The following is a 12727-nucleotide window of genomic DNA, read 5'->3' as shown; positions in this document are numbered from 1 at the left end:
GGTACGGATTGTCCTCGTTCCCATTTTATGGATTTGATGAACGAGGAGGCACAGAGAGGTGCGGTAACTTGCCCAAAGTTGCACAGCTTGTAAACGGTAACGTTAGGGGTTTGAACCCAGCCTACCCAAATCCAGGGTCCAGGTGTTCAACCCCTGGGCCGTGCTGGCTGGGGCCAGATGTGGGAGGCGCTGGGAGAAGGTGACATCTCCAAGAAGAGCTCCAACATTTAAGAGGTGAGAATAGGAAAACAGAAACATGGGCTGTGGGGAGGGAGAAGAAAACGGAGAATGTGTCTAGAATGTGGGGCTACTTGGGGGTGGGTATCTCTGTCTCCTTTTTTTTTTTTTTAAGATTTTATTTATTTATTTGGCAGAGAGAGAGAGACAGCCAGCAAGAGAGGGAACACAAGCAGGGAGAGCGGGAGAGGATGCGGGGCTCGATCCCAGGACCCTGGGATCACGCCCTGAGCTAAAGGCAGATGCTTAACAACTGAGCCACCCAGGCGCCCCTCGCTGTCTCCTTTTGCATCCCAGCTTTGCCACTCACTGCCTGTGTCCCCTCAGGCAAATGACGGACCCCGCTGTACCTCAGTTTCCCCATCTGCACAATGGGGACGGTGAGAACCGTATCAACCCCTGCCAGAGGTAAAGTAAAGATTAAGCAAGTCTGGCTAATCCAAGTCCGGTGAAGGCCCTGGGGGAGCCGGATCCCAGGAGGCCACCTTGGCTCCGGGGGGAGGCATGCCGGGACCTGCTTTTCGGGGGGTGCCGAGGTGGGGTAATGAGCAGGTGGGGCTGTGGCACAGACAGTGGGCTGAGCTCAGCGTCTGGGCTGTGCGGAGATGGCCGGGCCAGGGTTTTGGGGCCTCCCTGCTGGACTTCTGCTCCTCCTGCTGCTGCTGGCACCCTGGGCCCTGGCGGAAGGTCCCCTGGTGTTCGTGGCTGTGGTGAGGTGTCCCCTGCCCTGGCCTGGCCCCTCACCTCTCCCAGGCCAGCCCTGACCTGGTCCTGTCCCCAGGTGTTCCGCCATGGCGACCGGGCCCCGCTGGCCTCCTACCCCACCGACCCACACAAGGAGGGAACCACCGCCCTGTGGCCCAGAGGCCTGGGCCAGCTGACTGGGGTGAGAAGCCGGGGGTGAGGCTGTGGAGGGGGCGGGGGGGGGGAGGGGTCTGCTGAGGCTTCCTCTGCCCTCAGGAGGGGGTCCGCCAGCAGCTGGAGCTGGGACGCTTCCTGAGGAGCCGCTATGAGGACTTTCTGAGCCCGGAGTACCGGCGGGAGGAGGTACTGCCAAGGACATGACCCTCGCCTGGCCTCCTGACCTCTCACCTCTGACCTCCTCTGACTCCAACCCTCACTGTGGGCCTCCACCTCTGGCCTTTGACCCCCAATAACCTGACCTGCACCCTGTATCTGCTCTCTGACCTCCAGACCATCAACTAACTCACGCTGACCTCTGACCCTGTCTCCGCAGGAGTCCCATGCTTCACCTCTGACCTCTGGGCTCCATCAACTCTGACTTTATTTTCTGGCGTCCACCTCTGTCTTCTGACGCCCACCAACACCAACCTGACCTCTGGTTTCTGACTCCAAAACTTGACTGATTCTGACTTTGACCTTCACTGGTTCAGTTTGCCTCCCGAGCTCAACCTTTGATCTCTGCCCCTCATCAGATCTGAATTGTCTTTCCTACATCCTCCTCTGTCTTTTGACATCCCCCGTTTAGGCTCATTCCTCCTGACCTCTGACCTCTGATCCCTGATAGACATGTACTGGATTCTGGTCCCATGTCCTTCCACCTCCCCTCCCGACCTTGAACTCCAACTTCCAGCCACCAGCAATTCTTTCTTTCTTTCTTTGACGCAACTGACCCCTTTAATCCCACACGTTCACCCAACTTCTGACCTCCAACCCCATTGCTCCTGACCTTGACCTCTGACCCTTGATCCCACCTTCCAACGTGAAAGACCAGACACTCCAACTCACCCTGGGTTTTGACGCCCTGCACCTGACCTCTGACCCTGCACTGAATCTGGAGCTTTTGGTTTGCTGCTGCAGCCGACCTCTGACCCGGCAGTGGTCCCTTTGCCTGCCTTCTCCCCGCCACCGCAGGTCTACGTTCGCAGCACTGACTTTGACCGCACGCTGGAGAGCGCTCAGGCCAACCTCGCAGGGCTGTTCCCCGAGGCTGCCCCGGGGCGCTCAGAGGCTGCCTGGAGGCCCATCCCTGTGCACACAGTGCCCGTCACTGAGGACAAGGTCAGGGGGCTGGACAGGTGCAGGGGGTGGGAGGGATGGAGAGAGACCCAGACCCCTGGATGGGGGGAGCCGGTGGCTGGGAGAGGCAGTTCCGGCTGAGCGGCCCCGGGCAGCCTGTGTGGGCTGGAGCCGTGAGCCCTTCCCTGCCGCCGAGCTGCCTGCACGAGGTGAGCGGCCGTCCCGTGCTGTGCGGCCAGATTTGGGAGGGACCGCATATTTTGAAGAGAGAGGCTTGGACCAGGGCTCCACAGCCCCAACTCCCCGCGCTGTGACTGTGGGGTCCCAGTCACGCTGTCCTCTCTGAGCCTCAGTTTCCCCCAGCTGCTGAGGTTCCCCATGCGCAGCTGTCCTCGATACCATGAGCTGCTGAGAGAGGCCACGGAGGCTGCGGAGTACCAGACGGCGCTGGAGGGCTGGACAGTGAGCGGGGGTGGGGCGGCGCTGGAGGGGCCTGGGGTGGGGGCTGCGTGGCAGGGCTTGTCAGGGAGGGGTGAGGAGGCCCGTCAGACTCACCCAGCCCCGGTACATCCAGGACTTCCTGACTCGCCTGGAGAACTACACAGGGCTGTCATTGGTCGGAGAGCCGCTCCGCCGGGCATGGAAAGTTCTAGACACACTGATGTGCCAGGTGAGCCCCCACCCCACCCATCCAGCCGGGTGGTTAAGGGCACCTGGATTCAAATCCCAGCTTTGCTGCTCAGTACCTGTGTTCCCTCAGGCAAGTCACTTAACCCTTGGTGCCTCAGTTTGCCCACCTGCCCAGTGGGGATAGCAACGCCCATACCAACACCCCTTGGGGTTTCTGTGAAGATCAAAACGGATTAATCCACACGAGGTGCTTAGAACCGTGCCTGGCACACAGCGAGGCCTGCAGGAAGGCTCGAGGCTACGTGTTTGCGGTTCCTCCTCTGTTCGTTCTGTGGGAAAAGCTCCCAAACCCGACACTCGAGCAGCAGGAGCTGACCTGAACCGGCGTGGCGCTCTTCGGAGAGATAGTCTTTGCTTACCCTACCCCGTGACAATGATCCTAGTCGCACGTGGGAATAGCAGTGTGTGTGGTTAAGGGGGCTGGACGTGTGCTGAGGGAGACGGTACTGCCACCATCGGGCCCTTCTAGGTTCCAAAACGTCTGAAGTTTGAAACAGCTCTGACTCCAGGCGTGAGGGCTCCTGGGCTGTTGCGTGATGGTCATTACTACTGTCAATTCATGGTTGCTATTGGCCATGACTTCCTGCCCAGCCCCAGCCCACGAGGGATTCGGAGGAGGGGTGGGAGAGAGGACTGCGGCTCAAGGGGACAGCACAGGCACCGGGAGGGACTGAGGGGAGCATGAGGAGCTCAGGATGTCCCGGTCACTTTGTCATCTCTCCTTGTCTCTCTCCAGCAAGCCCACGGTCTTCCCCTCCCATCCTGGGCCTCCCCGAATGTCCTACGGACCCTAGCCCAGATCTCAGCTTTGGATATTGGGGCCCACGTGGGTCCACCCCGGGCAGCCGAGAAGGCCCAGCTGACAGGAGGTAAGGTGTGGGGCTGGTCGGGAGGCCAAAGCGCCTTCCTCTGCAGGATTCTCAGCGCTCTGTTCCTGCCCTCTCAGGGATCCTGCTGGATGCCATCCTTGGCAACTTCTCTCGGGTCCAGCGCCTGGGGCTGCCCCTCAAGATGGTTATGTACTCAGCTGTGAGTCTTTGGGAAGGGAGGCAGTGCCACGTGGGCACAGGGATGAGGGGGATGGCAGATGGCAATGTGGGCAAGGAAGAGCTGGTGGGGTGGTCTCAATGGAACTTCACTGTTACCCACTGTTACCCACTGCCTTGGGTAACTCCTATCTCCAAACCATACTGTCAGACCATATCACTAGAGGTACACAGTCTGGAAGGAGGGAGGTGATGTGTTATAAGAGAATTTACCTCTTCTGGAAGGACAAGTTGTTTAACTGAGCTGCCCAATCATATTTTTGCATCTGTTTGACCAATGTTCATTAAATGATTCCCTGTAACTGGTGGGACTGACTCCAGGGTGAGCCGATTTGGGGGGGGGGTTGGTTCTGTGAGATCTGGGGGACATCTGGGAGGAAGCTGGATGCCCAAGTCTAGAGTTCAGGAGAGAGGAGACATCAAGACAGGAGCCGTGTCTCAGCCCTGGGATCCGCCTGCAGCACGACAGCACTCTGCTGGCCCTCCAGGGAGCCCTGGGTCTCTATGACGGGCACACCCCACCGTATGCTGCCTGCCTTGGCTTTGAATTCCGGAGGCGCCTAGGGGACCCGGACGAAGATGCAGGGTAAGGAGGGGGTGGCACCCGGGAACGGGCAGGACAGAACTGTCTCAAGGAAAGAAGATGGGGTCCCAGGCGGCGGGAGATTTGTGCGGGATGGATGGAGGAGGGTGACAGGTAGGAGTCAGGGGCCCAGCGTCTCCATTCAGCTACTCCTCTCCAGATTTCGGTCAGTGGCAGGGGAGGCGAGGAGGGGCCTGGGTGCCACCACCTCCTGTCTTCCTCCAGGAATGTCACCATCTCCCTTTTCTACCGCAACGACTCCACCGGCCTGCCCCTGCCCCTCAGTCTCCCCGGGTGCCCAGGCGCCTGCCCACTAGGCCGCTTCCGCCAGCTCACCGCCCCGGCCCGGCCCCCGGCTCACGGGGTCCCCTGCCACGGCTCCCGTGAGCCTGCCACCCCAGCAGGTGACGGTCACTGGCGTTGGGGTGGGAGTGTGGGGGGGCCCAGGTCCCAAGACTCACACTCCCGTGTTCTCCCCACAGCCACTGTGGTGCCCCTGCTGTCTGGGGCTGTGGCAGTGCTGGCTGCGCTCAGCATGGGGCTGGGCCTGCTGGCCTGGAGACCCAGCTGCCTGCGGGCCTGGGGGGGCCCCGTGTGAGCTGGGAAATCGGGCAACCCCTCTCCCACAGCTGGCGTTGCACCCGAACATGTCTGCTCACCCGCTGCTGTGGCTTCTGTGACTTACTGTGCGCGCCTGTTCCTGCGGGAAATGGGGGCGGGGGGCTCCCTGGCCTGGAAGCTGCAGGCAGCGCTGTGCGCACGCGCGCCTGTGCGAAGTGCGGCTCGTGGACACGTACGTGGCACGCAGGTATACCCGTGTGGTTCCTGTGTCTAGACACTTGTGTTCTGCACTTCTGTATGGGGGCACACAGGCCGTCTGCATACATGTGCACGCGTCCACGGGGCACATTTGCATGCACACACGTGCGTGTCGGTCCACGTGTAGGTGCTGTGTATGTGCGTGTGCACACACGGGAGTATACGGCAGGTCAGTACACGGGGGAACACGGGTTTGTAGGTACAGCACATGTGGCGTGCGCACCTGCTCACGGAGCCCCTCCGCGGGTCACACACTCCGCTGAGCCCTGGCTCCTGGGAGTCAGTGTGGCTCTGGGGACCCTGGCAGGCTCTCGGTGCTGTAGAGGCTGGCGTCACCTTTAATTTTCTCCATCCTCCGGGTGGGGTGGGTCAGGCCCGGCCCTGGAGAGGAAGTGCTCACAAGTGCCAGGTCCAGAGCCACAGGCAAGCCCCCAGCGACCAGCCTCTGCGCTCCGGTCTCATTTGGCAGAGCCCAGACTCCCCAGTCATCAGAACCCACAACCCTTGCCATTAAGCTCCCGGCAACCGGCAAAGCAGGGGGGGCTGGGGCCACTGCTCAGGGCTGCTGAGCACAGCACAGGCTGCCACGGTTTGGTGTGGGGGGGGGGGGCGGTCTGCCGCGGCACCCACTGGCTGCCACGTGGCTATTTAAATGAAATAAAGTGGAAAATTCAGGTCCCAGCTGCACTGGCGGCAGTTCAAGGACTCTCTGGGCACACATGGCTGGCGGCTGCTGTGCTGGTCAGACGGCATCTAGGGCTCCTATCACAAGCATAGCCCAGGGCAACACCGAAGCCCTTGCACACCCGCTAATAAAACCTGCAGGCTCTGTTCATGGTGGTCCTGCACTGAACTGCTCAGCCCAGGAAGGGACCTGCCACCCTCCCACCACATACCGAGCACTGAGTGGCCAAACCTGGGGCACCAGCCCCCTCACTGGCCACACCCCAGGCTGTGCAGCACCAATGGTCATGCCTACATCAAGTGTATGTATGGACACAACTATGACCAGTGGGGAGCCTGGTGTGCAGGCGCCCTTTAGATGGGGTAGTTGGAGGTGATCAGAGATGGGGGGGTGCTTATAGACAGAAACTACTCCTAGCCACCAGAATCCCAAACTTCCACCTGGGGGGATAAGGTGCCAGGGCCAGCAGCCCTGTGTGCACAGCTTAGAGAAACTTGAGACCTCCCTCCTTCACCCCATCCCTGGGAGGGGGCCGGGCTCTCAGAACTTCCACATGACCCCGTCCATCATTGCCCCTGGAGGTATGGAGTGATCACAGGGCCTCCTCAATGCCTTCATGCACCCCTGGGTGGGGAGGAGGGCAGGGGAGAAGCATCTTCTTGCTTAGATATTCAGACCTGAAGTTCTAGCAGGTTCCCCTACCCTGTTGTGAGTCCCAATAGGAGCCCAGCCTTCTCGGCACCCAGGGATGGCCCAAGGAGAGATGGGGGCTTTCCTGGGGCCTCGGCGCATGATCCTTACCCTCTTGCCCCAAGAGGGTTCTGGATTCACACCAGGACCATGCCACAGCCCTGGCCACACACCACAGTCCACATAGAGCAATGCTCACGCTGTTTAATGAGTCCCACGTGCCTAGTACGGCCTGCCAAGGTGGTCGTCAGTCCTCACAAAGCTGTGATTCCGGGCCCCAACACCTTTAATCCAGACGTGACAGACACTGGCCAGAGGTTACACATCCGCCTAAAGAGATCGGATGGGACTGGCTGTGGGTTCTCCAGGTGAGCAAACAGCAGAAGTCCACTTTAAAAGGGAAAGGAATTGCAAAATAATAATAAAATAAAAATTACAGCCTTAAGGGAAAAACCATTCTAAGAGAAAGGAGCGTCCCTAAAACTAAAGTGTTGCGTATGCTTAAATTATTAGGTAAAAACATTGCATTTAAAAATACCTTTAAAAAAGGGTACAAACTTCAAGGTGCTTTCATGTCGTGGCCTGTGGGGTCCCCCCACTTGGCCTGTAGTGCTTTGGGGGCCCATGTGGCCGAAGGGTGGGTGCCCGCCCACCGTGCCAGTTGGGCTGAAATGTAACAGACTAGAACAGTACAGGTTGCACCCTGGGGGAACAAGGCACCCGGGGGGGTACCGGCCGGCTTGCCTGTCTCCACCACTCTGCCTGGCAACACCTATGGGGTGGGCAGGGATAAGGACAGTCCTCTCTTCTGGGGAGCAAACACAGTAATGGGGGCAGCCTGCCCCCAGGGAGGGTGGAGAACAGGCAGGTGGGCCATCCCTCAGTCTATGCTGGGGGGGGGGTTCAGGAGGCACTGGCTCCGACTTCGTGTCTCCCCTGGAATCTAGCCTCCCTCCGCCACTGAGTACCATCTAAAAGACGGTGCCCAGGGGGGCCTAGTCGTGCCGCACGGGCACAGGCGGCTCCTCCCCGCAGGCCTGGTCTGAGTAGGGAGGAGGTGGGGGCTGCTCCTCCCCCAGCATGTAGGTAGGGTGGCTGCGGCTGCGCTTGGCCTCTTTGATGTACAGCTCGAGGAGGACCTTGGTGGGCTGCTTGTCCACCCTCTCCTTGGGCACGCCATGGCTCAGCAGCCAGCCCAGGAGGTCCTTGCGCGTCGGGTTGGGCCCCAACATGAGCTTGGCGCGGCCCGGCTGGCTCTGGCGCCAGAGCAGGCCCACGTCGGCGATGGTCTGGATCTCCATCACCGCCTCCAGCACCGTCATGCCCTTGACCAGCAGGCTGACGAGCGAGAGGCGCAGCTCAGAGGGGGCGGCCGTCAGTAGGCGCCGCTGGAGGCCCTGCGTGAAGGGCACGTCCTCGGGCGCGGGCCGAGGCCCCTGCTCTGCTGCGGGCGGCGAGGGGGGCTCGCGGTAGATCCAGTCCAGCATGCCCAGCTCACGCACCAGCTGGATGCCCTCCTCCATGGTGGTCCAGGGGCGGAAGGGCAGCTCGGTGGCCTCGAAGTGCAGGAAGGACTCCCAGCGCTGGCGCCAGGCCAGCAGCAGCCAGGTGAGCAGCGTCTTGCAGCCGCCCCGCAGGGTCTTACAGCGGTAGTTGAAGATGGCATCGCCGGTCAGGTCGCCCAGCAGGGCCAGCTCTCCAGAATTCAGGGACAGGGCCGGGCCCCCCTGGTCATACACGCGCAGGATCCAGGTGATCATGAGCTCGTTGGGGTTCTGCTTGAAGCGCCGCGAGATGGCCAGGAGCTCAGTGTACGTGTAGTAACGGTCCCCCCGCCCCATCTGGGTGTGCGCCAGTGCTCTCTCGGCCATGATCACAGCTGTCCCCTGCAGCGAACGGGAGGAAGCCCGGAGAGGCACTGCCCCAGGAGCTTCAGGAAAGGACAGAGGCCATCAGGTGGGAAAAGAGCCACACCCTCCAGCACCTCCCCGGAGTGGGACCCCTCAGATCCCCGGGTGTCAAAGGTCCCGGGGGGCACTGCGTCCTCAGGGGAGGTCAGAGCCCAGTGCTGGACATCATGGGGGTCACAAGCACAGCCCCTTCAAAAGCCCTGACAGCGTCACTGCAGCCTGTCCCGTCAGCACCTCCCCTTGCCACCCCCCACTTCACAGGGATGCTGTGAAGAGCAAGTGAATCTAGTGCTTAACACTAGGCCCAGCTCTAAGTAAATGCTCAGCATTTGCTTTTCTAGTATTACTATCATCTACAGATCTGTAATGGCAAATTTATTATTATTATGGTATGAACAATGAGAGAGACCCTCTTCTGTCCTTACCAAGCACAGAGGGATGGCGGGGCTGTTTGACTCCTGGAGGAACCACCTGCGGACGGGAAGGGGTCAGAGAGGGGAAGAGCAGGTCAGCAGGGCACAGGGCAACCATGGCCCTCCATCCCTCCCCTCCGTAGACTGGGGGCCCCTCAGACCCCCCGGGTGTCAAAGGTCCTGGGGGGGCACCATGTCCTCAGGGGAGGTCAGAGCCCAGTGCTGGGCATCATGGGGGCCCCCAGTGCGCTTATCCACCTCCTCACTCGGGTCCCAAAGCCACCTGCTCCAGTCCTAAGGGGGATGACAGCGCTCATCCAGGTAGGACAAATGACCAACACCTGGCCATTGGGGTGCCAAGGAGCAAGCCCCCATCAGGTGCCTTTTGATGATATACTCTCCCCCCCCACCCCCAACCTCAGCTCCCCCTGACCACCCCTCAGTGTGGCCCATACTCCCCCTGCCCCCCTCAGCTCCCCTTGACCACCCCTCACTACGGCTCGTCCATGCGTGTCACTCGTATGATCTGCAGCAACTGACTCCAGCACCGTCCTGCCCCCAACCCCGGGGCTGTTTCTCCTCCTTCCTCTGTTCAGCTCCAAGGAGCACCCTGCTGAAAACACCCCCATGTCTGCTCTGCCCGCACCTCAGGTCTGTTATCCCCCCACGCATCTTCCAAAGCCTCCAGTTCTGCTCGTCTCCCCTCACCCGTCCTTGCCGAACAAATGGAAACTTCCTACTCCACTTTCCCAGAAACTCCCTCTCAGCAGCAACGAATGTTCAGAGCTCTGCAGGGGACACCTCGGTGAAGAGCACAGGTCCTCAGACAGACACTCATGATGTGACATCTGAGCTCACGCACCACAGAAAGTAGCTTCTCCTCCCTCAAGTGCCTGTCAGCAAGAGCTGCAACCCCCAAGGACGCCAGAGAACACACTTGCAGTTCAGTTCCCAGCGTCCTAGCGCAGAGAACACTTGTTTCTTTTCAGATAACAGGTCTCTACGCCCATTTTATGATTTAGCTCTTTGAAACACTTGTGCAACATTGTCCAGATAAATGGTCCCTTTAAACAATGGGTACTGTGTACTTCAAGGGTAACTTTAATAACTGTGTCAGCTTATCTATATAGGATTCTTGGGAAGCTAAGCTCTGCTTAAAGGCACAAGGTATTCAATCTACAAAACCCTCAGTATCAACAGTGATAAATGCTGCCAGCTTGTTTCTTCTGACTTTGAAAATTAGATTTGATTAGTCCTTTTCCTTGAAACCCAAATACATGTTTTTTCTTCTTCTTCCACAATCCATGTATTCTCCATCTAATTCAACCCTTACCTTGAAGATGGTGAATATCACTGCTGTCCCCCCCCTCCCACAAATGAGCAGAGGATTCAGGCCCATATGTTCCTAATGTATTGTGCCTACCCTACAGATTTAGAAACTGAGGCTCAGGAAAGCAATCACTTGACTAGCTCTCCAAGCCCATGAACTGCAGAGCTGGGATGTGGACCCTAGGCCCATTCTGGCTACATGTCCACTGCTATAAATGAACAGGGATTTGCACGTAAATCCCCAGCACAAACACTGGCACATAAATTAGGTCCCAGAGATATCTAATGTGATGTCACCCCAAATGAAGGTATTTTAGATGGGCGGGGAGGGGAAGTGGGTGGGTCAGGGAATGGAAGCAAGGGTTCTCACCAAGATGGGGTTGTAGTGGGTGGTCCCTCAGCTTGAAGATGCACCTGTAACACAGGAAGGACTTGGTGAGGATGGAGAAAGAAAGAGTCTGTGGGGGAGGGGGTCCAGAGACATCAAAACCAGGCTCCTCAGATCCCCAGGTGTCAAAGGTCCTGGGGGGCACTGCATCCTCAGGGGTGATCGGAGCCCAGTGCTGGACATCACGGGAGCCCTGGTACCCGCTGCAACCACATCCCAAGGCCACTCACCTTCAGGAACAGAGGCCAAACTAACTGCACTTAAGAGACTGGGAAACACAAAACCCATTAGGAAGGTAAGAAAGCCCCCAACTCTCCCTATGGAGACACCATGTTACCCCACCTCCCCAGTGTCACAGGTCCACAGGGGACTGTCCTCAAACCTACTACATGGAGAAACACGAGCATCTATTAGCCCTTGCCCAGTTTTACAGATTTTCAGCATTGGCTATACTTGCTGGTAACCGGAAACAGTGAAAGCTGCGAGGATACACATCCCTTGGAAGAACCTACTGGGAGATAAAAGGAGGGAGCTATTCTAGGAAAAACACCCATAAGATATAAGCAGCATATGCAATGACCAGAGAACCTTTACTGCAACCATTTTGGAAGACATCAGCAGAGGAAGACATTTTGGAGAGGACTTCGGAACCACAAATACAATAAAGTGTTAACGATTTTCGATGAAATTAAAAACGTGCCTTCAAAACACGAAGCAAGAAGAAAGCAAACATGGCAAAATGTTACACTCAAACTTCTGTCGAGTTCCCCCAACGCTTGAGGATTTTAATAATAAAAAGTGAAAGAGAAATACATCGGACAATAGCGACAGAGGGCGCGCCAGTGATGAATGGAGGAGAAAAATCCTTTCACTCGTGACACGGCCATAGCTGGGATCAATTCAACGGTTTTCCAGGTGGCTGCCAGAAGGGAGAAGACACTCAGCTAGAGAGGATTTTTGCTGGGTCGTGGTGGGGAGATAGAAAACCAGCCAGGTGCCCCAGGGCTGGGTCTCCTCGGCAATCAGGAAACGGATGGATGTCCCAGACCCCAAGGACCAATCAGCCCAGAAGTATCCCTTCACAGAACTGATGCATGGAGTGAACACAAAACTCATATTTGGAGGGACCGTGTCAGAACGATTCCTGAGGGTAAACAAAAGCCCCATGTGCTTTCTCCCGAAACCACACCTACGTGGTTCTCAGAAACAACCCAGTAATTCATTTCGAGACTCCACTCCCCCTCATTCCTTAGAAAGCCCCGAGATCCTGCCTCTACCCCCCCCCCATAACCTTTGTTCTAGGTTGTGCAAAATGCCAGCCACGTGCAATCGAAAAAAACAACAGCGACTTTTAAAACAGCGTTTTAAAGAAAACACATGTAGCTAGCACAGGAGTGAAAAATCTCATAAAGAAAAACTCCGTGTTACACGCGTTCTCCACGCACCCCCCCCAGCCCCCCCCCAAGAAAAATGGACAAGATGGCGGAGCCCCGCGACGTGGGAAGCAGAGATGGCGCAGCCAGCCGGGCTGCGGAGCAAAGGCGCGCTAGCTCTGGAAGCCCTCATTCGCTCCGGCGGCAGGAGTATCCCCCGCCCTGAGCGCCCTCTCCAAAGGGTGCCCGCCCCGCAGAGAACCCCAGGCTCGCCTCGGAGTGCTCACTGGGGTCTCACAAAGGCCCTGACCCCTTCCACGCGACGACCTGGACGCCCCGCCGCAGCCCGGGGCACCTCATGACAGGAGCGACCCAGATTCCAGTGCTCACCCGCGCGAACGGAACACAATCAAAACTCCAAGAAAAGCTCACCAGCCGCTCCCTCTCTCGAAAGCATGCGCGAGTGGCCGCGCGTCCCGCTTTATACTGCGCGCCGCTCGCAGTGCCCGCCACACGCGCCAGCCCAGGCTCCGCCCCGAGGCGTCCAGCACACGCGCCGGGTCAGAAACCCAACTTTGGGGCTT

At 58.4% G+C, this 12727-nt stretch overlaps 2 protein-coding genes and 3 non-coding genes across 6 annotated transcripts; 1 reads left to right on the top strand and 4 right to left on the bottom strand.

Annotated features, from left to right (window-relative positions):
* The first annotated feature begins 472 nt into the window (after positions 1–472).
* ACP4 (acid phosphatase 4) lies at positions 473–5134 on the top strand. The gene is made up of 11 exons (XM_040632974.1): positions 473–947; positions 1019–1123; positions 1198–1284; positions 2113–2259; positions 2581–2679; positions 2792–2887; positions 3644–3776; positions 3854–3936; positions 4415–4539; positions 4762–4940; positions 5019–5134. The coding sequence occupies exons 1-11, from the start codon at positions 843–845 to the stop codon at positions 5132–5134; spliced, it is 1275 nt and encodes a 424-aa protein (XP_040488908.1). The 5' UTR covers positions 473–842.
* A 1786-nt stretch (positions 5135–6920) lies between these two features.
* LOC103657278 (Friend virus susceptibility protein 1) lies at positions 6921–12681 on the bottom strand. Of its 2 annotated transcripts, none has more exons than XM_008684705.2 (4): positions 12576–12681; positions 10753–10796; positions 9066–9111; positions 6921–8660 (listed from the first exon to the last, which is right to left on the bottom strand). In XM_008684705.2, the coding sequence occupies exon 4, from the start codon at positions 8599–8601 to the stop codon at positions 7726–7728; it is 876 nt and encodes a 291-aa protein (XP_008682927.1). In that variant the 5' UTR covers positions 8602–8660; positions 9066–9111; positions 10753–10796; positions 12576–12681; the 3' UTR covers positions 6921–7725. The 2 variants fall into 2 exon arrangements, with proteins under 2 accessions (XP_008682927.1, XP_008682926.1); XM_008684704.2 differs by having other exon boundaries at positions 12534–12668.
* Positions 8727–8817, bottom strand: LOC121103605. Its single transcript, XR_005835851.1, has one exon. It is a non-coding gene; the product is annotated as a small nucleolar RNA SNORD88 (small nucleolar RNA).
* Positions 9202–9294, bottom strand: LOC121103604. The gene has a single exon (XR_005835850.1). It is a non-coding gene; the product is annotated as a small nucleolar RNA SNORD88 (small nucleolar RNA).
* Positions 10874–10964, bottom strand: LOC121103603. Its single transcript, XR_005835849.1, has one exon. It is a non-coding gene; the product is annotated as a small nucleolar RNA SNORD88 (small nucleolar RNA).
* Positions 12682–12727: the final 46 nt, after the last annotated feature.

Source organism: Ursus maritimus, unplaced genomic scaffold, assembly GCF_017311325.1.
Source record: "Ursus maritimus isolate PB19 unplaced genomic scaffold, ASM1731132v1 scaffold_19, whole genome shotgun sequence".
Lineage (NCBI taxonomy): Eukaryota > Metazoa > Chordata > Mammalia > Carnivora > Ursidae > Ursus > Ursus maritimus.
Note: the sequence above shows the minus strand (reverse complement) of the source record. Positions and strands in the feature narration are given on the sequence as shown.